The sequence below is a fragment of the Enhydra lutris genome, unplaced genomic scaffold (genome assembly GCF_002288905.1).
Source record: "Enhydra lutris kenyoni isolate GAN:26980312 unplaced genomic scaffold, ASM228890v2 scaffoldscaffold43, whole genome shotgun sequence".
Taxonomy (NCBI): Eukaryota; Metazoa; Chordata; class Mammalia; order Carnivora; family Mustelidae; genus Enhydra; species Enhydra lutris.
Window position 1 is genome coordinate 9955610 of NW_019154127.1, and position 26818 is coordinate 9982427.

At 42.6% G+C, this 26818-nt stretch overlaps 1 protein-coding gene across 3 annotated transcripts in view; it reads right to left on the reverse strand.

The window, feature by feature from the left end:
• Positions 1-5735: 5735 nt before the first annotated feature.
• Positions 5736-26818, reverse strand: part of LOC111155622 (LCA5L, lebercilin like) — a 29965-nt gene continuing 8882 nt past the window's right edge. The window contains exons 2-9 of one of the 3 annotated variants that reach the window (XM_022515889.1): positions 24820-25160; positions 24407-24544; positions 20285-20799; positions 18212-18349; positions 13199-13283; positions 9741-9844; positions 9458-9575; positions 5736-6481 (exon numbers count right to left, since the gene is read on the reverse strand). In XM_022515889.1, the coding sequence (XP_022371597.1) occupies positions 5757-6481; positions 9458-9575; positions 9741-9844; positions 13199-13283; positions 18212-18349; positions 20285-20799; positions 24407-24544; positions 24820-25150 (2154 nt within the window). In that variant the 5' untranslated portion in view covers positions 25151-25160 and the 3' untranslated portion in view covers positions 5736-5756. Of the gene's footprint in view, positions 6482-9457; positions 9576-9740; positions 9845-13198; positions 13284-18211; positions 18350-20284; positions 20800-24406; positions 24545-24819; positions 25235-26818 lie in introns of those variants that run through there. The other 2 variants (XM_022515890.1, XM_022515891.1) reach the window with 2 other exon arrangements.

The following is a 26818-nucleotide window of genomic DNA, read 5'->3' on the forward strand; positions in this document are numbered from 1 at the left end:
GATCATGACCTGAGCTGAAGGCAGAGGTTTTAACCCACTGAGCCATCCAGGCACCTCCCTTAGGCTTTTTTATTCCTCTCCCAGCATGTCTTAAGTCATTAGCCAGGAATATTTAACTTAGAAAAGAATGGCTTTCCACGAGAGCCATGTAGGTCTTCTCCAGGGAGTATATTTTCTTTGTAGTTGAGGTGCTAACCAATGAACAGTTATAAGAATTTTCTAGGATGCTCTTCTTCTTTTTTTTTTTTTAAGATTTTATTTATTTATTTGACAGAGAGAGATCACAAGCAGGCAGAGAGGCAGGCAGAGAGAGAGAGGAGGAAGCAGGCTCCCTGCTGAGCAAAGAGCCCAATGCGGGGCTCGATCCCAGGACCCTGAGATCATGACCTGAGCCAAAGGCAGCGGCCTGACCCACTGAGCCACCCAGGCGCCCCTAGGATGCTCTTCTCTTATAAGTCCTTCAGGACAGAGGCCTTTAGTGGTGTTAGCAGATTCAAAGCTGTATGTGTTGCTGGTTTGCACACTAGTATGGATGCCAACCTCTCTTGGGGCTCTCTTGTGTGAGTTAGCTTTTCTGCTTGCATATTTGGAATGTAAAGAGTACGCATCCCTCTTTCGACACTCAGCACTGACTCGTGCCTGAGAGTTCATTCTTAAGTTGAATGAATATCATGTAGCATTTGCCAATATTTTTGTTGTTGCTTGTGCTTTTGGTGTCGTATCTAAGAATCCATTGCCAAATCCAAAGTCACAGAGATTTATGTCTTTGTTTTCTTCAAGAGTTTTATATTTTTAACTTTTACACTTAAGTCTTTTATCTACTTTGAATTAATTTTTGTATAGAGAGTGAAGTAAGAGTTCAACTTTATTCTTTTGTATGTGGATCTTCAGTTGTTTAAGCACCGTTTGTTGACACTGTGTATTCCCTGTTGAGTGGTCTAGGCAACCTTGTCAAAAATCAATGAACTGTACAACATGGGTTTATTTCTGGACTCTCAGTTGTATTCTGTCCACCTCTTTGTCTGTCTATACTTAGACCAATACCACAATAATTTGATTTCAGTTGCTTTGTAGTAAGTTTTAAATTTGGGACTTGTGCATCCTCTAATTTTGTGTTTCTTCTTAAATATTGTTTTGGCTGTTCTGTGTCTCTTGCAATTTCATATGAATTTGAGAATTTGTATCTCAGTTTCTACAAAGAAGTGAGTTGGGATTGTGGTAGGGATTGTGCTGAATTTGTCAGCTTGGGGAGTATTGCCATCTTAACAGTATAAGGGCTTCCAATCCATGAACTTGGGCTATCTTTCCAACTATTTAGATCTTTAATTTCTTTCAACAATGCCCTGTAGTTTTCAGATGATATTTTGTATTTCTTTTGTTAAATTTATTCATAAGTATTCCTTTTGATGCTATTTTAAATGAAATTGTTACATAGAAATTGATTTTTGTGTATTGATCTTATATTCTGTAACCTCATTTATTGGTTCCAATAAATAGTTTAGTGGATACCTTAGGATTTTTTATATGCAAGATCATGTCATCTGTGAATAGAGATAGTTTTACTTCTTCTTTTCCCATCAATGCCTTTTATTTTATTTTTGCCCGATTTCTCTGGCCAGAAACTCCAGTACAGGGTGGAATAGAAGTGTTGAGTGTGGACATTATTGTCTTTTTCCTCATCTGGTTCTGTTATCAGGGTTATGCCAGTCTTGTAATCATGAGTTGGAGAATGTTCCTTTTTCTATATTCTGGAACAGGTTTAAAGTCTGAGTTATTTTATTCTTTGAATATATGATGAATTTGCTGGTAAAATCTGAGTTTTCTCTTTTTTTTACTGAAAGATTAACTAAAGATTTCAATTTCTTTAGTGATTATGAGGTTATTAGTTTTGTATTTTTTCTTGATTTAGGAAAATTAGTGTAGGATTTATCCATTTCTTCTCAACTTTAAAATATATTAGGATAAAGTTTTTTGCAAATGCTCCATTTGTGATAAAAAATACAAGTTTGAAGTTGTCTTCTTGTATGTGTCCATTGGGTTAGAGTTATTGGCTGTCTTACTCACATGTTTGTCTTACTGGTGCATTTTTATTTGCTGGGCTACCCGTTACCAGGAAGTCCAGGCTGTGCTTCTGACCAACCAGCTATAAATCAGAGGTTACCATGACCTCTTCCTCAGGTTTGATTAATTTGCTAGAGCAGCTCACGGAATTCAGGAAATCCAGTTCCTCCATTTACCAGTTTATGATGAAACGATATGATAAATGATTCTGATAGCCAGCACATGGAGGGGATCCTTAGGGCAAGGTGTGTAGGAAGGGGCGTGGAGCTTCCAGGCCATCTCCAGGGATGCCATTCTCCTGGTACCTCCACGTGTTCAACCCAGAAGCTCTCCCAACCCCATGCTGCTGGGATTTTATGGAGGCTTCCTCAGATGGGCATCCGGGGGTCATCGACTCTGTTTTCAGCCCCTCTCCCCACTCAAGAGTGTGGGGTGGGGCTGAAAGTTCCAACCTTCTAATCCCAGTGTGGTCTTTCTGGTGACTAGCCCCTATCCAGGAGCCCACCTGGGTCACCTTGTTAGAACAAAAGACACGCCCATCACCTAGGAAATTAGCAGGGTTTCCAGAGCCCCGTGTCAGGAAGGGGTCAGAGACCAAATACCCAGAACAAAAGGTGCTCCAACTGCTCTTACCACAGGGAGTTACTGGGGTTTCAGAGCTCTGTGCCGGGAGCCTGGGCAGAGGCCAGGACATACTTTCTGTTATCTCACGATTGCCTTCTTTCTTTATTTATTTTTTCCCGTCCTCCCCCTTAAATTTTGAAGTTACTCGATTTTTGTTTTAACACTAGAAAATTTGTCCATGCTTAATGCTGTCCTCCCCTCTGCAGCAGTGTGAGTCAACACTTGAATGTCAGTCCTTCCCCCCGGTGCACGAGGTGCTTGTCATCATGCATATGATGCCTCAGCCTTGTGTTCCCTCTCTGTGACCCCACAAGAGATGGTGTAAAACCACGATGTTTAGGACTACACATTCACCACTCTCTCGCTCGCACAAGAGACCTTTTATCTCAAACAAGTTCTCCCTGAGGTCTGTCAGTCTGAACAGGAGTGAGGTGGCAGGCTGCACTTGGTTCGTGGTATTAGAACGCGGCCAGGCCTGTTTGTTTGTGTATCGCCTGTGGCTGTTTCCACCTTCCAGTGGTGTCGTGAAGGTGTTACAGAAGGTAGGTGGCCTGTGAAGCCTAAGTGATTACTATCTGGCCCTTTACAGAAAAGGTTAGCTGATCTCTGCATTAGTGAGGCTCTGAAAACGTGTCCTGCCTCTTCCTTCTTCTGGAATAGTATTGGAGGGTGTGCGGTTCTAGGTCATGGCTGTCCTGTTGGCACCCCACTGTTTTCTGCCTTACTGTCATGACCGATGAGTAGTACAGTGGTTCCTTTGACAATACGCTGCCTTTTTCCGTGGTTGGTCTTAAGATTTTCCCTTTGTCAAGAAACTGCTTGGCAGTTTCTTCATGCCTAGCCAGGTGTGAGTTTTGTTTTGTTTCTATTTCTGTTTATTTTGTTGGAATTTATTGGAGTTTCTGAATCGGTATTTTTCACCCTTTATCTCTTTAGATATTTAGCTCTGCTCCATTCTCTCTTCTCTCTTCTTCAGAAGCTCGGATTACATACTAGTTCAGCCTTTTTCATCTGTGTGTGCCTGTAAAACTCCCCTCGCATTGTTTCTCTGCTCTCTCTGCTTCAATGCTGATCATTTCTTCAGATCTTTTTGCTCTCTGAGTTCTGGGTTCATCTGCTGTGAAGCCCATTTGTAGAGTTAATTTATTTTTTTATTTTTATTTTTTTAAAGATTTATTTATTTATTTGACAGAGAGAGAGAGAGAGAGAGAGAGAGAGATCACAAGTAGGCAGAGAGGCAGGCAGAGAGAGGGGGGAAGCAGGCTCCCCACTGAGCAGAGAGCCCGATGTGGGGCTTGATCCCAGGACCCTGAGATCATGACCCGAGCCGAAGGCAGAAGCTTTAACCCACTGAGCCACCCAGGCGCCCTATAGAGTTAATTTAAATGATTATATATATGTCTTTTACGTTTTGTCACATATGCTGAGTTCTTGTTCTTTTCATTCATATTTTCAGAAACTTCATTTCTTTAAACATGTTTATTTTCTGTATATAATAATTCCAACATGTACAGCCTTTGCAGATCTGAACCTGATATCTGTTGTGCCTGTTGGTTCTTTTAGCACCTTGTTTTCTTGTGTCTTATCATTTTCTGGACTGCATGTATGTGGGTGTTTTTTTTGTTGTTATTATTTATTTATTTATTTATTTTAACTATCTTGTGGGAATTTCTTGAGGCCTGGGTCAAGGACAGGTTTTTCTAGAGATAGTTTGCATTTCTACTGCCCTGGGGGCACTGCCAGCCTAGATCTCTCTTCTTTTTTTAAGTAGGCTCCATGCCCAGTGTGGAGACCAACGTGGGGCTTGAACTCAAAACTCTGAGATCAAGACCCGAGCTGAGATCTAGAGTCAGACCCTTATGATTTATGCTCTTTTTTTTTTTTTTTATGCTCTTGTTGTGGGTAGGCATAAGAAAAGATCCCTTGAAAAATCTTGCTATAAAGCAAGTAGACATTGCAACACTGGAATATTATTCATATATCATTTTTAAAAATCCTTTTAGTAAATTTCTTCAGAATTTAGGGCAAGGCATTTATGTCATTTGACAGGCATTTGCATATCTCCCCTTAGAAGCCTGTGGGACATCTAACTCTCCTCTCTCCTTCCCCCTCTCCCCTTTCTTCTCTCTTCCCCTCTGTGGTTTTCGTAAAGATCAAAGCTTAGGGCCTTACAGTGTTTATCTCCTCTTTGGTTTTAAATACAATTGTTTCCCCACCATGGTTTTCACTTTCTTTTAAAAGTTTTATTCTACTATTCTCAATTTTTTAAAGTGCTAATATTACACACCAATCCATAAACCTCTTTGGAAATAGCATGGTTCACATTGTAAATAAGTTGCCCTTAAAAATAAATGAAGGTAAGTAAAATGATTAGTGCTGGGAGTGAAGCCCCTGTCTAGTTCAGATAAGAGATGCTGTTAGTGCAATGGAGTGTTAGGATAGAGCAGCTCGCTGGAGTGGACACTCTTATGCCTGGTGCTCTTTTATGGCAAGATTAACAGGAAAAAGGACATGGTATAGATATGTAACGAATAGAAATAAAAATAGTGAATCTCAGGTGTAAACAAGGAGAGAGTCATCACTAAGGCAGTTTAGCTGAATTGGAGAACACTCAAAAATAATTTTCATAAAACTACTGTTGGTAATCACTGTGCCTTTTTTTTTTTTTTAAAGTAGAATCTTCTCTTTCAAAACTGCTTCCATGTTTTTTTAGTTAAAACACAGTTCGATTGCTGCGAACATTCCTACGTATGTGAGATGTGTGACCCTTGGCTGACTGACTCGGACTAACGAGCCATGGAGTCCCACAGAATATTAAAGCCATGGAATAAGTCAGTCTTCCAAAAGATAATGGACATGTTTCAGTTATAGGGAAAAAAGATACAGTTTTATATTTGAAATGTCATTGGCTAATACACAGTGGATTTTTAAAATTAGGTTATAACAAAACCTTAATTATCCAAAGTCAGTTCAAGTACAGAAACACACGCAGACACACACTAACATTATGAGATTAAAGGCACATAAGAACGAGAATATGATACCAGAATGTATTAGGATATTGATTATATTCAAATAATTATTTTTCTTTTTCCTTCTGTAGGTGAAGACGACTTAATGGAATTTACCATAGTTACTTTAGAATCTCCGAAAGCGTTGCTGGCGGAGGCCTGACTGGGAGGTAGATGGTGCGTCTTTTTACTTTCCAGGGTCTCGTCAGCCTGTTGAGCAGCAGCCGTGCTGGTCTGGTCATGTTTAAAGACATAGCCTGACCCAAAGAGTTCTTCCATCAGACTGTTTTTCTTATCTCTGAAAGTATCTTTTGCTTTTGTTTGGGAAGACTTGCCAAAAGAGGGTTCATACCCACTCACAGAATGTTCTGGCTTCAGGCCTTCTGAGTTCCCGCGAGGCTTGCTGGTGCTTATGCCGCCTCTCGTCACAGCCGCGCTGACCAGCCCGCCAGAGGCAGGAAGCCCGTGATGCAGGTTCTCAATGGCTTCTGTGAACGAGTAATGCTTTCTCTGTCTGAAGGGGATCTTGATATTTGCAGCAGCATTTTTATCAGGCGCCTTGTCTGTGTCATTTATTTGGAGACTTCTTTTGAACTTTTCTTTCCCTGTGTCGTCATCCTGCTTGCCTTCCCGTTCAGGATGAGTTACTTCAATTCTTTTTGGTGGTAGTTCTTCTTCTTTCACTAAAGTGGCTTTCTTTTCTTGATCTTCTTTTCTCTCTCTCTGTCTTCCAATATTCTCCAGAGGTGGTGGTTCTTCCAAATGTTTCTCTTCCTTCGATAAATCTATATTCAAAAAACAGTTTACTTAGTGGTCTTTAAAATGAGCAGATTTCTATTTCAAGAAGACATGCTTCAAGAAGAGCACACTTACTGACATTGGACAGGCACATGAACATAACCTGCATTCCACACGAGAATACAGGGAAAGGGGCTGGTAACGAGCTTGAAATGTCCTACTTTCCTAGAACATACCAAATAAGAATTACAAAGCCAAAAGAAACATGCATTTGCTAAGAAGTTATCAGTGGATGCTCATCACTGCTAGGCGACAGAGTGCCATTAAAACAGTGATACTTTTCCCCCATCCACATTGGCAGATAGTTTCTAGATTTGGGGAGAATATGGGGAAATTGGAACTTCTGTTCCCCATTGGTGAGAGTGTCAATTGGTACAAGCTTTTTTTGGATGGCAGTTTGAGCTATCAAAAAAATTTTTTAACTTTTTTTTTTTTTTTTAGAGTGAGAGCACGCATGCTGCATTGGGGGGTGGCAAGGAGGGGCAGAGGCAGAGGGACAGAGAATCTCAAGCAGACTCCCCGCTGTGCGGAGCCTGACCCAGGGCTCAGTCTCATGACCCTGAGATCATGAGCTGAAACCAAGAGTCAGGTGCCCAACTGACCTCACCAGCTAGGTACCCCTGTATCTATCATAATTTAAGTGAACATATTCTTAGATCCAACAACTGCACTTCTAGAACCAAACTTCATAAAAATACACAAGGATAGGTATAGGGATGTGAACTGCAGCATGGTTTGGTAACAAGGAAACATCCTATGTGTGTGTCAAGGGGTCACGGGTAAAGAAATGGCATGCACAGTCCATGGGACTCGGGGCAGCTATTATAAGGATCGGAGTGGGTGGGTATGTATGGACTGACAGGGGAGGGAGGGTCACCATCCAATGTTAAATGAAAAAGTCTTTTGGAGGTGACCCTTTCCGTTCCTTACCAGCACTTAGGAAGCCCTGCTCTCAGCCTCGCCTCTTACGAGGGAGGGCTGTTGCAGGTACAGACGTGCACACCTGCGGAAACCTGCACAGAAGACGCGCGTCCTGGTCCCTTTCAAACTCAGTCCCTCTGCGCAGTGTCTCCGGGGCCCACGCTCTTCGCTGGGAATGCCCGTCGCAGGTGTCCCAGGTGTCCGCTCGGTCGCTCCTTCCCCCCCAGCCCCACCGTAGCCGCCCTGCCCCTTCCCTCTGTGTCGTCGTTCTTGGCGTTCTTGGCAGCGTCACCGCCCTCAGAGGCGCTGCACACCTTACTTGTTTCACGCGGCGTTTGTCTTCCCCGCGGGAACAGAAGCGCACGAGGAGGACGTATGGTCGTCCCTGCTGCATCCGCGGTGCTCGGAGCAGCCGGACACAGTGTGCGCTCCCAGAGCAGTCGCTGACTAAGGGATAGGCTCCCCGGCGCAATGACCGACGCGGACTAGCCGCTCCGTGGAGACTCAGACCTCGGGCCCCAGAAGGAACCGAGAGCGGAGTCGTCAGCTCCTGCCCCAGACGCGGCGGCGCGCAGCGAGGCGGCCAAGCTTGTGTCGTTGGAACTTATCCGGAGACCCCACGCTGATGCGGTGGCCGCGCACGGCCTCTCCTGAAGCCCGCCCGCTCCGCCGGGGAGCCCGGGCCCGGGGACTTGCCGCAGCGGTTGCGTTGCCGGGCCGTGGGGCGCCGGCACGTTCCCGTGGGCAGTCGTTGAACATGGACGCCACGGGACGGGGGCTTCAAAACAGCGTCGGTTCAGGCTTGGACTCCGGATTTCCCGTCAGCCACGATCCCGGCTCAGCGGGGCTCTGCCCGAGATGTTCTCTCCCCCTCCCTCTGCCCCCAGCCCCACTCACGTGTCCACTCCGTCTAAATACGCAACACCTTAAAAGATAATGAAATTCTGGAGGTAAATGATCTCCAACCTAGACTTTCCGGCCAGTTTCTAGGTGTGACGGCCGCGTCGCGCCGGGTCGGGTGAAGGCACGCACACGGGCCTGGCGCGCACCCATCCTCCAGCAGCTGGCGGGACGGTGCGCTCTCACCGCGCCACCGCATTGACCGCCGAGCAGGACGTGGCTTAGGAGCCAGAAGTCTTCTCAGAGAACGGGGCGGCAGGAGCCTGCGGGGAAGGGCAGGTGCCAGCACCACAGCTGCGTACCACAGGTGGAGGGGCCGGGGCTGGAGGCAGAGGCTGAAGCCCTGAGGCCTGGCACCAAGATCCCCGCTCCGCAGACCTCCTGGGCGCCCAGCGTCCTTGGCCTGCCTGCCCGGCGCAGTGAAGGTGATGCCCTCGCCGCCGTGCGCCGCAGCCTGGTTTGGCTGCGGACATCCAGGGAAGCTGAAGCCCGAGTCTGTGCATCTTCTCCCTGGAGTCTACTTTTAAAGTCTTCGTTAGCCGGGCCGTTGCCGCTTACTGAGTTGGATTTGGGTTTGCTACTCAGTGTGCCGAAACTGAACATACAATTTCAGGATGCGCGTTGGGAGGAACAAGACGGGAACGAGGTCCATCAAGCGGAAGGTGGTGGTTATTTCTGGTGGGTGAGGGGCGCGGGGCGGTAGTTCGGAAGCGCTCCCAGGTGTTCTGGGGAACACTGAGGTCCTAGTTTTTAAGTATGGTAGTGGCTACAAAGGCGTTCATTCCTAATAGTTCTTTACATTGTATATGTTTTATGTGTACTTTTATTAATTTTTTAATAAAGATGTTATTTATTTATTTGACGGAGAGAGAGCACAAGCAGGGGGAGCTGCAGAGAGGGAGAAGCAGGTTCTCCTCTCTCTGTGGGGAGGCCAGTGCAGGGCTCGGAGCCCAGGACACTGGGACCATGACCTGAACTAAAATCAAGAGTCTAAGGCTTAATGAACTGAGCCACTCAGGCTCCCCTTATGTATACTTTCTCTCTCTCTCTCTCACACACACACACGCACACACACACACAGAATAATTCATAACTTAAATCAAGTAAGAGTAGAGGGAACTTTTAAAAGTGGTTAAAATTACCTTCATATTTTCTCTTGGAATCCTCTTGGTTTGGAACTTTGCTGATAGAGTGCGGAATTGCACAGGTTATTTCAGTTGATTTTTCTTTTTGACCAATGTTTCCGGTTGTCTTTTTACCCTGTAATTTTGAAAAGCAGCAAAAACACATTTTTGGAGGGTATACATAATTTTAAATTGTTTTTTGTTCAATGAATACAAATACTTTTTGTGGGGAATAAGACACTGTTTATACTGTTTTCACAAAGATAGGTTCAGACACTGCAGGAACTCAAATCTGTTGTACCTTAGCTGTCAAAGATGGAACATCTTCTGATTTTTGGGTTTCCTGGTGTTTCATACTTGTCAGTGAAAAGCTTCTGTCTGCTTGTACAGATTTGGTCGAAGAAACTATAGAACAGGTACATTATATGTCAGAAGCATTTCACATGTGGAAGCAACATGGAGTTTAGATCTAAAATAACATTGAAGTTTGTAGTTTAAGGAAATGTACAGACATTTAAAACTTTTTTTCAATATATGGATAACATTTTTTAGTTCCCTTTTCTCCTACCATTTCACCTGTTTTGTCTTATTTTGGGCTGCAAAGGTTGTGGGTGTCACAGTGTTAGATTCCAAAACAAGGAGGCTTTAGGCTAGGAGGGCGCTCCTGTTGGAGGACACACTCTCCCTGCACGGACCTCAGTCCAGAGGCAGTGAGCCACAGCGACTTCCTGACTTCCTGTGGCAGTGCCCTTAGTTACCAAAGCTTAGCATGATTACTGTCACTGGAGCCTGCCACTAAATCTACAGTTTCCTCAAAGTGTGGTCCCATTTAAATGACTCCATGGTTGGTATGATCATCTCTGCTGGCTGTTATTCTGAATTAGAAAGCAGAAGCAAACAAAGGAAGGCAAGGAAGTTTGAGGTTGTTGCCTTTAAAAGTAAGTGCAGAGACAGATGACATGATACTCTACATGGAAAATCCAAAACACTTGACCCCAAAATTGCTAGAACTCATACAGGAATTCAGCAAAGTGGCAGGATATAAAATCAATTCACAGAAATCAGTTGCATTTCTATACACTAACAATGAGACAGAAGAAAGAGAAATTAAGGAGTTGATCCCATTTACAATTGCACCAAAAACCGTAAGATAGCTCGGAATAAACCTAACCAAGTAGGCAAAGGATATGTACTTAGAAAACTATAGAACACTCATGAAAAAAATTGAGGAAGTCATAAAGAACTGGAAAACCATTCCATGCTCCTGGATTAGAAGAACACATATTGTTAAAATGTCTATGTTACCTAGAGCAATCTACACATTTAATGCAATCACTATCAAAATAGCATCAACTTTTTCCACAGAACTGGAACAAATAATCATAAAATTTGTATGGAACCAGAAAAGACCCTGAATGGCCAAAGGAATGTTGAAAAAGAAGACCAAAGCTGGTGGCATCACAATTCTGGACTTCAAGCTGTATCAGAAAGCTGTAATCATCAAGACAGTATGGTACTGGCACAAAAACTGACACATAGGTCAGTGGAACAGAATGGAGAACCCAGAAATGGACCCTTAACTATAGTCAACTAATCCTTGACAGAGTGGGAAAGAATATCCAATGGAAAAAAGACAGTCTTTTCAACAAATGGTGTTAGGAAAATTGGACAACCATCTACATAAGAAGGACCATTTCCTTAGACCATACCCAAAAATAGACTCAAAATGGATGAAAGACTTAAATTTGAGATAGGAATCCATCAAAATCCCAGAGAAGGACACAGGTAGCAACCTTTGTGACTTGGGTGCAGAAACTTGCTAGACATGTCTCCAAAGGCAAGGGAAACAAAAACAAAAATGAACTATTGGGACTTTATCAAGTTAAAAACCTTTTGCATAGTAAAAGAAACTGTTGACAACACCAAAAGACAACGAACAGAATGGGAGAAAGTATTTGCAAATGTCTTATCAGAGAAAGGGCTAGTATCCAAAATCTATAAAGAACTTACCAAACTTAATACCCAAAGAACAAATAATCCAATCAAGAAATGGACAGAACTGATGATTCACAGACCTGTACCCCTGGGGCTAATAATAATAATACATTATATGTTAATAAAAAATAAAGAAATGGACAGAAGACAACAGACATGTCTTCAAAGAAGACATCTAAATGGCCAATAGACACATGAAAAAATGCTCAACATCGCTTGGCACCAGGAAATACAAGTCAAAACCACAGTGAGATCCCACCTCACACCAGTCGGAATGGCTACAATTAACAAGTCAGGAAACGACAGGTGTTGTCAAGGATGTGGAGAAAGGGGAGCCTCCTACACTGTTGGTGGGAACGCAAGCTGGTGCAGCCACTCTGGAAAACAGTATGGAGGGTCCTCAAAAAGTTGAAAATAGAGCTACCCTACGACCCAGCAATCGCACTACTGGGTATTTTTTCCAAAGACACTAATGTAGTGATCCGAAGGGGCACATGCACCCGAATGTTTATAGCAGCAATATCCACAATAGCCAAACTATGGAAAAAGCCCAGATTTCCATCAACAGACCAATGGATAAAGATGTATATACACAATGGAATACTACTCAGCCATCAAATGAATGAAATCTTGCCATTTGCAATGACTCGGATGGAACTAGATGGTATTATACTAAGTGAAATAAGTCAATCAGAGAATGACAATTCTATATCACTCATGTGGAATTTAAGAAACAAGACAGAGAATCATAGGGGAAGAGAGGGAAAGATAAAACAAGATGAAATCAGAGAGGGAGAAAAATCATAAGATACTCTTAATCATAGGAAACCAACTGAGGGTTGCTGGAGGGGATGAGGGTGGGGGGATGGGGTAAGTGGGTGATGGGCATTGAGGGCTCAGGATGTAATGAGCACTGGGTGTTACATAAGACTAATGAATCACTGAACTCTACCTCGGAAACTAATAATGCACCATATGTTAATTAATTGAATTTCAGTTAAAAAAAAACCACCAGCAACAAAAAACAAGTAAGCATGGAGTGGCTTTTTCTACCAAACCAGGGGTGAGTGTTCCTATTGTACCTCTTTTGATCAGTCTTCTGCTGTTAGATCTTGGGGGAGGGGCAGATAAGTACGACCCGTCTTGAAGGGAAAATACTACTCAGCAATGAAAAGGTACAAATGAATGATGGCAGCAGCAACACAGGTGAGTCTCAAAAGTATTAGTCTGACCAGAAGAAGCCGACACAGAAGAGCACCTGCTGTGACTCCACTCAGGAAGTTGCTCTGACAGGAAATCAGTGTTTGCCTCAAGAGGAGGGGGAGATTCTCTACTGACCAGGCTGCTGGTCACACGCATATCAGCTTTTGTCAAAACCCGCCGAAATGCACACTGAAAATGGGTGCATTTTACTTAGGCAAATTGTACCTAAATGATGATTTTAAAAACCCACACACTGGCCAACAGATGTGCTTAGTTCACTGTCTGACAGACATTTTGCTCCCAGCTGGAAAGTGGGGCTCCTGCTCCGCCTACAGTAAGGACATGTGGGGACTTGGCAGAGGCTGTGAGGACAGGAGAGCGTGTCTTTGCCCTCCTACTGTTTCGACCATATCCCACAGCTCATCATTCTTCTAGAATCACAACATGTTTCAATACCTAGTAAAACAATTTTTAAACTATCCATCATTTGCATGATATAAAGTAGAAAAATACAACTACATCCTTAAAAATAGATTTGGACCAAAAGTAATTAAAATGTACCTTTTGGATAATCTTCTTTGTCATGTAAATTTTTAAGTATCCGACTAGTATAGATGTTTCTAATTTCAAGCTCTCGATCCTTCTCCTAAAGAGAACCACAATACCAAATTTTCTATAAATGTTTGCTATTATTGGCCTTGATTTCTTCTATAAAACAATTTAAGTGGACTCAGTATTCTTTGAATAAAATCTGCAGATGCTAGCAGAAACAGAAATCAGCCATAACATTATATATCCTTCCTGACACCAAAAAGCACTTTTTTTTTTAAAGATTTTATTAATTCATTTGAGAGAGAGCAAGAGCACCAGCAGATGGGAGAAGCAGAGGAAGAGGGAGAAGCAGAATTTCCTTGAGCAGGGAGCCTGACAGGGTTCGATCCCAGGACCTGGAAGTCATGACCTGAGTCAAAGGTAGACAACCATCTGAGCCATCCAGGCACCCCCAAAAAGTACTTTTTAACAGAGCAACAGATTTTGTGACGGAGACAATATTGCTGAGGGCTTTGTGAGCCAGCTTTTTTTTTTTTTAATTAAATTTTAAAAATTTTAAATTAACATATAATGTATTATTAGCCTCAGGGGTACAGGTCTGTGAATCACCAGGTTTACACATTTCACAGCACTCACCATAGCACATACCTTCCCCAGTGTCCATAACCCCACTACCCTCTCCCCAGCCAGCTTTTTTCACTGTACTTTTTCTGTCCCCGGGGTCTGTGCTGTGAATTTTGCTGTTTTTTTTCCTCATGGTCCAATACAGCCACTAGCCATGTTGTGATCTAAACTAATTAAAATGAAATGAACAGTTCAGTCCTCTGTCACATTAGCCATGTTTCCAATGCTCAGTAGCTGCTTGTGGCTAGTGACCACACTGGAAGTTCCACTAGACAGGGCTGCATTTAGACAGTACATGCAGGGTGGGTAAAGCCTAGAACAAAGGCATTATTGTTCAGCTTTAAATCTCAATATTGACTTTTTATTTTATTATCTTTATTTTTTAAAAATTGATTTGTTTATTTTAGAGTGCGTGTGAGCAAGCATAAGCACAAGCAGGAGGGGCAGAAGGAGAGAGAATCCCACGCAGACTCTTTGTTCATGACCCTGAGATCACAACCTGAGCCGAAACCAAGAGTCAGACAATCAGCCGACTGAGCCACCCAGGTGGCCCAAAAGTATTGAGTTCTTAAAGTCTTGGCAAAACAAAAGGTATGAAATCCTGGCTTGTTGCGGGGGGAGGGGTAAGAAGGTTTCATTAAGCACTAAACACTCTTCTTACACATGCATCAAGAGGCAAGCCCGTTAGACTCACGACCACCAAGTTTATCCAAAACCACAATCAAAGGAGTATCTGAGTGAAGGGTGTCTTCTACTGCATGATTAGATAGGAAAGCCTGGAGGAAGAGGCCGAGGGAAGGGTTGGGGCAGAGATGGCGGGGAGGAAGGGAGAGAGGGAGAGAGAGAGATTGGATGGGGTTCTGGTCTCCCCGTGCCCCTCAGAAATATTAAGGGGTTGAAGAAACAACTCTGAGGTTTGGGAAACTCTCAGCACAGGCGGCCTTGGCATGGCCCAGGCAATTCAAACCTCTTCATCAGGCCCCCAGGTCAGCCTGGAACTAGAGTAACATGGCATTGCCAAGTGCTAAGTTGAAAGGGCTAAATGCAATGTCTAGGCAAAGGGCCGAAGATAGTGGTTCCCTCACTTCCACAAGGAGTGGGACCCCACAGAGCGGAACTGCGTGGAGAGCTAGGGAACCGGTTCCCCAGTCCTCAAGGTTACCGACCCAAGTGATCCCACAGCACGTGCTTTAGGATTGATGCTCTAGCCAAGGATCAGATGACAGATGGCTCTCAAGGCATTGGCATCAACAGACAACAAATGAAGATCACCAAGATTTGACCCGCGGAGAAGAGGCTATGAGTTTCACCGGCCATATTCAGTAGACACCAGGCAGATCCCATGGGCTTGGCTAGTTAAGACCAGTCACTTCTCAGTAGAACTAGGTATAGAGGTCCCAGAGGGTCAGGGGCCTCTTTCTCCTTTTACCAACAGAAAGTGTGCACCACCCCCCATAGATGCTATCTCCACTGAGAAATGGGAGATGGGGTTGGGGAAAACTGCTGCAAGCCTCAGAGACAACCTAAACTAGGACCAGTTTTAACTGGAACAGACTGAGAGAAGCTTCTGTTTAATCTCCATATCTGTCCCTGTTTTCACCTCCCACTTGTGGGAATGGGGCTCGTAAGGAAGTATAGTTACAGAAAATAAAAAACATTATGTATTTTTGCACATCGGAACTGGAGAGGGCAGGGTTTTTATTTATTTATTTATTTATTAAAAAAAAAAGATTTTACTTATTTATTTGTGAGAGAGAGCGAGAGAGCGAAAGAGTGATCACAGGCAGGCAGAGGCAGAGGGAGAAGCAGGCTTCCCTGCCAAGCAAGGAGCCTGATGTGGGACTCTATCCCAGGACGCTGGGGTCATGACCTGAGCCGAAGGCAGCTGTTCAACCAATTGAGCCACCCAGGCATCCCGTGGGTTTGTATTTATTTTAATCATAAAATTAATCTGCTATCATAGGATGACATAGGAGAATATTAGTCTTTTCTAGAAATTAGGTTTCTGGGAGCAAAAATGTTACAGTATGTTTCTCTTTATTTCTTTCTCATTGTGATAGTGCATTTAGCAAGAAAGAACAGTGATGGGGACAGTTTGTTACCATGAAAAATTGGTCAAGTTTATTCTGGATATTATGTTTAAGAAGGATATTGTTCAGAAATCTTAGATTTTTTTTTTTTTTTTACCCCTACTAAGACAAGAAAGCTTTTAATGATAAGAGGGGCAAGCATTGATTGTCCGGAAAATTCAGTTATTTCTTTTGATTTGGTCCGGCTCCTTGGAGGGCAGAGTATGTGCTTCAGCAGCAGAGAGCAGGAAGAAGGCGGGTAAGAAGGGCTGACTGACAGGTGGCTGGGGCAGGGCTGGCTGGGGGCAAAAGGAAGTCATGGGAAGGACAGTCCTCCCACAGGCTTGGAACAAATGTTCAAGTCTGGGGTGCCCTCCACAGAGCTGGACTCAAAATCAAAGATAACAGGTTCAGAACGCAATCCAAGATACTTGTGTAGTTGAGGTCAATCAGTTAATCAAGCGAGGCAATAAGAAGGAAAATCCACATTTAGGAATGCTCATGGAATGTTGGGGAATATTTATAGGAAAGACTACTCGCAAGCTCAGAGGCTATCAGGTCAGAGTTCAATGGGAAGTTGGGTCATGGTGGAGAACCATATTAAGATCAGGATAGATGGCTTCCAAAAGACAGGAAATAATACCTTTTTTAAAAAAGAATTTATTTTTTATTTGACAGATTGAGAGAGAACACAAGTAGGCAGAGCGGCAGGCAGAGGGAGAGGGAGAAGCAGGCTCCGCCAAGCAGGGAGCCCGATGTGGGGCTTGATCCCAGGACCTGGGTATCACCACCTCAGCCGAAGGCAGCCGCTCAACCGACTGAGCCACCCAGGTGCCCCAGGAAACAATATCTTAATAGACAATGCCACAATGACAGGGGTGAGCTTGTAGCCTAGATGTAGGGTGGAGCTGCAGTACCTCATTTGGGAGCTGTGGAAGACTGACTTCTAGAAATGGAGCAGAGTCTAGAATTGGTGTTGGATGACTTTGAAAATGAATTTCTGGGCGCCTGGATGACTCAGTTGGTTAAGTGTCTGCTTTCGCTCAGGTCATGATCCCAGAGTCCTGGGATCGAGTCCCACATTGGGCTCCCTGCTTGGCAGGGAGTCTGCTACTCCCTCTGCCCCACTGCCCCGATCATGCTCGCCATCTCCCTCTCTCTCTCCTGCCAGAAATACATAAAATCTTTTAAAAAAAAAGGAAAAGAGAAGAAAATGAGTTTCAAAGTACAGAAACAGAAATTTTGATCTTTGGGACCATGCTCTCCCAAACTCAGGTATTAATGATTTACATTAATATGGCAGACTGCATTTTTCTAAAATTGGTTCAGCAGTATTTCTGATCCCATTTCTGGTCCCATGCTCTTCCAGAACCTGGTGACTCCCCATCAAGAATCCATTGCTCCTCCTCTTGTACTGCCTTGACAAAGGGAATGAGGTGGAAGAGATGCTATGTGACTGGTTCTCTTTCTGTCTATATCTCTGCACTCTTCTCCTTGGAACCTAGCTGCCATGTTGTGAGGAAGCCCACACCACATGTGGGTGGTTCTGGCCAACACCCCAGTTATGATCTCAGCTGTCAGTTGGCACCAACTGCAGACATATGTGTGAGACTTCAGAGAATTCCAGCCCCCGTCTTTGAACCACCTTACCTGATGTCAAGAGTGGCAGAGATGAGCTCGTTCCAGCAAGCCCTGCCCAGATTGTGGATTCGTGAACAGAATTAATATTCTCAATTCTTACACCACTAAATTGTGGAGTAATATGTTATGCAGCCATAGTGACCGAGGCAGTCAGGGCACTTAAAACATCTTTAAAGTTTCTATTCCTTTTCTCCTTGGGTCATTACCAGGGATGACCATGAATCATAAAAGGCAATGTCATTTTTCCAGATGAAACAGAACTGGTTTGCAAACATTTCCAAGAGAGACTTTAAAATAAATCTGTGGGCCACTAAAATTACTCACCATATTTTAATGATGAAAGGTAATTAAAAAAAAACTTAGTTTGGCTTCCATTAAAATGATAGCAAAACAAAATAATATTAATTCATGTGATGGAATGAGAATGTTAATAGGGTTTTGTTAATGAATAGCTGAGAGATTTAATTTTTCTCCCTACCGCACACATTCACCAGGCTGGAAACTCATCCGAGTAATTTCAGATCTTCTATCTGTTCATATGATTGTAGGGACAAAAAACTAATTTGAGAAATAGATCCTTTTTTTTTTTTTTTAGCTTCTTAAAGTTAAATAATTTAAAGAATAGTTCTGATATTTTGGGGAAGGAAAATTTCACCAATTTTCTTACATTTTGTTTTAAAAGAAGTACCTTAAGTTTTTGTTGAAGGCGTTTTATTTCCATTTGCAGGGTCTTTGTAGCTACTTGAGCTGCTACCGTCTTCCGGGTCTCAATGGCCAGCTGCCGATTAAAAGCTCTATTGTTCAACCTCAATTGTTTTTCCAAGCTCTGAAAACAGTATATATTTCAACTCTTCTGTCACCAATGTAGTATTGTTTTAAAAAAACTTCAATTGTAATGGCAGTAATTGCATTAATGAGAAGTGTGAATTTTTAACACAATTTTAGTACATGCCATATATTAGAACTAAATGTAACCACACACACAGACACAAAAGCCAAAAAACCCTAGATCCCAATTCTAGAGAATCAATATATTTTGAACCTAATGTTTTTTTACGCTCTGGAATTTGATCTAAAAATACAAACAACCTTTGAACATTTCTTGAAAACGAATAAATATAACCAATGCCGTCTTTAAAACTCAGCCCAAGTGGCTGGGCTCACAGGGAGGAGACCTGCTAGTGTGGCAGGTGAACTCAGGAGCTCTGTCAAGCTTCAGCTGCTGGAGGGCAGGCGTGAGGGCTCGAGTCTCGGCTGACTGACCCTGGAAGCTCCTGCAGAGACTCACCCCAGCCCCTCAAGGAGGAAGGAATTCTAAGACCAGGAGATCTCTGCCGGCACCATGGCCATTGGCACTCAGGGCTTACAGGTTTGTGGGCACCTCCTCTCCATCCTCTCCAGCATGATAATTTTATTGCAGAACTCTTTGGTCTGGACTTTGACAAAGGCTTGGCCAAAAGGCCTTTTCTTTCTTTTTTCCCCCATTATAGTATTAATACTTTCTCATTAAAGAAAAGTGGGCAATATGGTTAGCTAGAAGGATGAAATAATTTTTAATTCCAGTCCCCAAACTATTAACATTAAAAAAAAATACTACATGTTTTGGCTCATAAGCATTTTCTCCAACCACCAAATGCCCTACAACCAAACAAAATTTCTCATATGACCAAGTGCATCTGATAAGAAGATAGTTCTTGATAGTTCTTGAATTCTTTTTGATTTTGGTTACAGACCAAAGTACAGACATAAAACATGACATACAGACATAAAACATGAACTACTTAACATATATATGTAAAAATATGTAGATGAGATAAAAATACATTTATTTTTCCCTGACGGACATGTGCTAAGATGGTCCAATATTACTTAGAAGGTCAAATAATAGAACTTTGGATAATGAATTACATGACTGAAAATGAGGCTGCTCATTTTATGGGAGAAAATTCTCTTTAAAAGTAGAGGAAGATTTTTACCAAAGAGGAAATTACTGATAAGAAAGTACATGAAATGAACTTTCTTATCAGTTCTTATTTCAAGTTCATAAGAAAATTGGCCTCTTACCATCACATAATGAGGTATTAAACAGTAAATTTTTAAAATTTATGTCTGTCCAGAGAGACCAAGGACTAACATAACATTGGCAGAATTCTCAGTAGAATCAGAGTGTTCTCCCAAATCATCCCTTATGGTGCAGTCCCTGAGCCTTTGATGACCATGTGCCTTCAGGAAGATCAAACCATTCATGTCAATTATTGTAGTTCCTTTCCCCTCCCTTTTCCCAGGAGCATTATCCGGGAAACACTTCTGTTTCGAACATACCAACAATGTCGGCGGTAGTGAGAAGACAACTGGCCAGGGAATATGAGGGATGGGAGAGATGCAGGGGGCAGGCTTTTAGGAAAGTAGGCTTTTAATAAACAATTTAAAGTAGAAGGTTAGCTTCTAAGAGGTTTCACCCAGCCCAACCCAACCCAACCCAACCCAAACCAACCCAATACCCTTTCCAGCACACCAACAAGCTTAGAGAATGGTCATTTCCAGACAAACGAGCCCGGCTGCAGAATGAGCTCACTAGACCACAGAACGAACATCTCCCCTTGCCCGTGGCCCCGACCCCCTCCTTAGACAGCATCACTGGTGTGGCCTGCCAGCAAAGCAGCTAGTAATACTTCACTGCACAGGCATAAGCGTGATGCACGTACACCCTCTCCATGTCCATTTTGGGACATTACAATTTCTAGGCCTCTGAAATACGGACCTGTATTTTTTTGTCATTTGCCTCCGTTTTTGTTGTAAGAACAGATAGTCTTTGAGTAAGTTCCTCTCTCTCTGCAAGGTTTTTGTCTTCAGAAAGCTTCTGCAGGGCCTGCAAGGCGTCTTTAGTCTTGAGCAGCTCACTGTCAGCTTCTCGAAGTTTCCGAGATGCACTTCTTTCCTTTACCTGGGATTTCCTAAGTAGCTGCCTCAAATTTTTGACTTCATTCTGATGTTTTGCCATAATTTGAGGTAGATTATTTTGTGAATTCTCATATTTCCCTATAGCTTTCAAGTGCCTAAGCTGAAGCTGTTTCAAAAACTGGTTTTCTAGGACTGTGACTTCCAATTTACGATGGATATCCCCTACTTCGTTTTTTAGCTCTTTAATCTTATGAAGCCTTGCTGACAGTATGCGGTGAGTCATAGCGTCTCTTCTTTGGGTAATCATATTGTTTTGGGAATGTAAATGTGGTGCATTCCAGGTGTGCTTTTTTTCAACTGAGATTTCCTTCTGGCCTGTGTGAGCAGACAATCCAGTTTGTTACTAGTAATATGCATATGGACGCAGATATACATGTTTGTGCCCCCCCCACCCCCGCACCTGTGCACGCGTACACAGGCAAACTAGAGTGGGAAAGAACACATGTAATGGCTAGCCATGCTCCAGGGCAGGGATTTCATATGCAGGATACCTCATACCTCACTCAGGGTCAGCAGGAGTCTATTTGACAGCTGAAGACTGTAAGTCATTTGTCCAAGGTTCCATAACCACAAAGACACACAGCATGGATTGAAAACCAGGTCTTCTTTGATTGGAAAACTTATGCTTATTTCTATTATTAAAGCTATACTAAAAGCCATAATAATAGATATCATTTACTAAGGGCTCACCATGTATTAAGCATTGAACTAAATGCTTTATGTAGATTTTCTGATATAACCCTTCCGATAATATGTTATAAGGCAATTCAAGAATAATCTTAGAGTCCAGTGTTACATATGACGATCTCATATATTCAAAAAAACCCCCAGAAAGCCACTGAGCTGTTTAGAGGAATCGTATGGATTTTCCATCTCTCAGTAAGTCCAACATAGACAATTTCCCCCGTTACTTTGGACTGGACTTAAAAGGAAGTAGTTAGTTGGCTTGTATTTAGAAGTCTATTTTAAACAAAATGTATCTAAATAATATTACACCCAACTTCTAAGCACCAACCTTATATAACTGCACTGAGTATGTCAAATGTATATGTAATGTCACTGTGTTATTATTCCCTTTTAAAGATGAACAAACCGATGCTTCGTGAAGTCACTTACTGGTGGGCACACAGCTAGGGAGTGGGGAGACAGAGAACCCAGGTCCCATATGTACGTGCATTCGTATGACACTTATGTACATATATGTGCACACTGCCCGTGTATGTGTGTGTGTATGTGTATTATTATATCCACATTCTGAGAGAGACTGAAACTAGATTCCAGGATCCAAAAAAAACATGGTCTTCATCCCGGAGAGAGAAAGCACTCAATGGCTAATGTCACTGGAGTCTGAACATTAAGCTATTAGCCCGAGTGTGCACACATCATCTGAGACTCAGCTTGACATGTTTGGTATGGGTGGCGGGAAGGGGGTTCTGCCTGCGATGGAAGTGAGCCGGCAGAAACTGAGGATGCTTTCAGGGATAAAGCATTTCAATCGTGACTATGACAGACTACACGGGTGACGACGATCAGTATCCGCATCATATCTATAATCGATGGACTGTCTTTACAACTATCGTCCCACCGGAATGATTTCATAAGGGCTCTGGTTGGATGTTTGAATATTTTGGAACAGGTTTTTGAGTACACTGAAAATTGGAAAGCGGAGGACTGACTCTAGGACACCTACTAGGACACCAGGCAATTTAATACCTTGGGTGCTGGCTAGGGGAGCCCCAGACCCAGGCAATGTGGGTTGGGCTGGATTACAACAGGGGTGTCAGGTCCTACATGTTCTACTTGGAAGCCTGACTCCCAGCTTAGAATATTTTACGCTCTTGGGTGGTGTGACCTGGTGGAAAGAGGGATTTCCCTGACTAGAAGGATGACGGGTGGTGGGTTCTGTGGGCGGTGGAGACTTCTGTCCCTGTCTTATGCTACACTCACATGATGGAAGGGCAGAGTCAGAAGGAGTGGGTGCCTGGGACGAATCTTTGTGGCCCTGGGAGCACTGGCCAAGGCCCCAGGAGGAAATGTGCATATGGAGTATGGGTGCTTTGAAAACAGGAAGTATCAGCCTGGACAAGGAGCACATAAGTGATGAGAATGAAGGATCAGAAACCCTTCTCTGCTGTTCTCATTTGTGTAAGGCTACCCACCCTCCCTCCATCCCCCAAACCTGCCCGAGATTGCATTTTCTGCCTACCTTAGTGGGTGTTTGGGGGAGGATGAACCAGACTTGTCTCCTTCAGAAGGTAAATATACCACTTGTGTTTGAGTGATATAGAATAAATTCATACTATACATATGTATATTTGTATACTAATTAAGGTTATGGAAAGTTGAAACAGGGTTTAGTCCTTAATGATTTTGTATCTCATTACACTAACCTACACATGTAAGAATGACAAAATTTACAATTTCTTTTTTGTTCTTAAGTTAACGTGTAGTGTATTATTAATTTCAGGGTAGAATTTAGTGATTCATCAGTTGCATACAACACCCAGTGCTCATTCCATCACATGCCCTCCTTAGTGCCCATCCCCCAGTTAGCCCATCCCCCCCACTTCCCCTCCAGCAACCCTCAGTTTGTTTGCTAGAGTTAAGTATCTCTTACAATTTCTATTTCATTTCATACAATGATGCAGATTTGGCCTAATGATTAAACTACTCTTAATGAAGGGTCCCCATTTATGACCAGGTATCTTGCATAAAACACTCAATACATAATTGTGGAATAAATGAGGAAACAATTTTTAGAAGTTAAGTTATCAGGCACTTAGAACCCAAAGTTCAGTTCCTATGGAAATAGTTTTATAAATGTTAACTGCCTTTCATGCAGCCCCACAAAAGTGCAGAATTGATACAAAATGTAGTGTATAGAGCCATGACCCCTGTCATAAAACCATGGGGCCAGACTGTTTCTGAATTATTATTATTATTATTATTCTGGTGCATGTACAGTGTTTTCCATAGTACTCCCTGTAGGGTTGGGGACAGCAGACTTTAATCAAAGAATATTCTTGTGAAATATAGGACTCTTCACACTAAGTGAAATGAATAAAGCTCAGTCTCATGTTAGTCCAAATCAGGTTTTTGTTGCCGAATCAGTTTGGGGGCCACAGGTATAGAAAATGTTTGATTTTCAGAGTTTTATAAATTACAAATGTGGATAAGGGATTATAACCATGGAGTCTACCCACGATGTGGGTTCTATTGTGATAATCTCTTCCAAATGCCACAAACAGACTTCTTTTGACAGAGTCCTAGGTGAGAGAAGGAACTGGACCTTTCATGTCCTACCGCGGGCCTGGCCCATGAGTGTAAGGCTCCCACCTCTCTGGGAAAGGGGCTTTTAGCTTTTTGAGGATCTGGTAGAAGCTCATGGGTCCTTCTCCCTAGAAAAATTTACAAATGTAAATAGACACCAAAAAAATGCAAAGATCTTCATGGGACTCACAGACATGGATCTTAGATTAAGAATCCCTATCCTACAGCTTAGAAGAAGGGGACCTGATGATGATTCAGAAGTAGCACAGGGAGTCCTAGGCACACCTGGTCACAGGAGGCTGGGGGTGGGAGATACGGGGTAAAGGTGACGGTAGGCGTGTTCCACATACAGCATTACATGCTAACGTATTTTCCAGTTGTTGACTGTTGGCAGTTCTGGTGATCACAGTGGAAGAGCATTTCAGCTATTTCTCTATTAGGGGTATTTATAAGCCCAGGATTGTTTAAAATGGAAGGGAGTCATCACGGTCCAGGCAGGGAGGCAGGGAATGAGGTTAGGGATATCACAAGGCTCCTTCCAGTTTGGACAGTTAGGAATGGATGGTGTCAGTACTCTGACAGTCTGCGAGGGAATGACATTATCAACAGCCTTTGGAACCACCCCTGTGTCAAAGGACGACCTTTGCCTCACCGGACTTGAAGCCCATCTTCTTGGGGTGTTGAAACAGGTTTTTACATTTCATTGGCAATTCAAACATTGGTTCCTCAGCTGAGATGAAAGGCAAGAAGCCAGTGAGATCCAGGTATCTGTAACGAGGCCACCTGTTAACTAAAAATGGAACCAGCCTCACTAGTGGGCTCCAGGAGGGTAAGATGGGCAAGAGGGCTAGGCTTTACATTTTCAGCCTAACTTCCTGCTGTCTTGTTACGATTCTCAATTTCTCTATTTCCTAATTCCTTCTATAAAAGTTCACTTATACAGACACATTTAAAATATGGGAGGATAATAAAACGCAATGTGGTCTACTTAAAATACTAGAGCATTAAATAAAAATGTCATTAGAAAGAGAAATTTGGTCTTACTTGGAAAATACTGCTTCTTACCTTTAGACTGGGAGATTTTAGAGACGTACTTTTTCTTCTCGTCCTTTTCCTCTTTTATCACGGGTTTCTCTAAATAATTTCTATTAAGAGCAGTTTCTGAACATTCAGAGAGAAAGTCTTCTGAGTAATCACAGCGAGAACTTAAACTTCTGCAGGAACACTGGGACCTGCTATAGTCAACACTCCTTTCAGAGGCGTGTCCGGGACTGCCACTGGGACAGTCACCTGTGCCAGGGCTGCCCCCGCACTCAGCGGCCAGCCTACCAGGTCCTAATGCTGCACCGGGGAGCTGCTGGTCTATGTCTGTTTCTGCTGGACCAGGCAGAGACATAGTAAACAACCTGACAGAAGAAAAGTATTTTTAGATTTATAGCTACTGACATTAAAATGAACATATGCCTTATTATACTTAACTATAAATGGAGGACTAGGAAAGGGAAACAATACATCCCTTTCAAGTTATTTTCTGGCAAAAATCTCAGTTTGGCTTTTATGTTTTCTCCACGTAAGATATAAGATTTATGAGACCAAACTTTGGTGAGATTATGCTCACAGGTCATGGAAGATGAAGTTTATATCAGAGAACAACAATGACAACAATTTATGAATTACTGAATTACATCCTCGTTCTCTAAGAGTGCTGACATTTTTTTTTGCCTTGAAGAAAATGACAGTACTTGGTAGGTGTGGGTGGCTGGTATGAAGTGCAAGACTGAGGAAAACCAGACATATTTGTGGAGATGCACACACTTTTACTTATTAGTGATGAAATTACACTTTTGAGATTAAACATATAATATAGAATACAACTAATGAATCTAGTAGTTCTCTAGAGCTCACGTTCATTCTAAATATAAGAGTAATAGTGAGTCCCAGGGATGTACACTTGATCCATAATTATAAGGCTTTTTTACATTTTAATTTAAAAAAATTTGCATTCCTTTCTGTGCTTTATTTAGACTATTATAACATGAAAATAACTTCCCTGATTATATGTTACATGATGACAGAAGGAAGTCAGAAAAACATGCTGATTTGCATGGAAAAATCATCCAAGTATCGGAGGTTTTTTGAAGACAACCTACTCAACGGAAAGTTCACATTTGTTTAATAACGAACTGCCTATATTTGCAGCTACATAAAGACTGGACTTTTACAAATAATGGATTTGGAAAAATCAAAACTGAGTTTGTCTAATTATTATAAACTTAACTATTCAGTGTGAAAAAAACTCTTACTTAGGAATTAAGAATAAAGTAAAGCAGACTTCAAAGAGATGTGTTTAAAAACTGAAGATGGAAATGAAATTTGATGAAGTGATCCTAGTTTCTCATCAGAGACAAAAGATCCCACATAGTCCAAAGTCCTTATAACCGAAGACCATGGTGGAGTAACTTAATTTAATTAAGACCTAGACAGAGTCTCTTTTATTTTGGGTGGATTTGATTCAAATTGAGTACCGTACAAGGTGATTTAAACACAGTAGTTCTTCAGGAATGTTTAGGTCATGAAAGTTTTAGTTCAGTGAATTACTCCCCCAAGCAACTTTCACACACTGTTTCAGAGTCCATGTAGCTAAAATAAATCTTCGGCACTTTGTTCTTGGCACCCTGCTTAATTAACATTCAGTGAAAAATAGATTTCTGCATTTTACTTCCACTTTATTTTTAAATTCTTGGTTTAGAGCCTAGGCAGTAGTATTGAACTTGACTGAGCTGAGCCATTTGTGTGACAAACAAGGCCGGATGACAGTGTCTCTCACACAAGCTCTCCTACATGTGCCCCACAAGATCAGCAATACTTCCTTCCTTTCTGATTGAAGGGTCCTGGGAGAGCCGGCAGCCCACAGTCAAATGCATACTCCCCAAGAACACAAATTTCACAGGAAAGTTGCTCTCTGAGGTGCAGTGAGTCCAGCTCCGAGATCGCTCAGGACAGCCGCTGCACGTAGCTTCTCACATAGCCCTGAGCCACGGTAATTTAGAAAGAGTGATTCCAA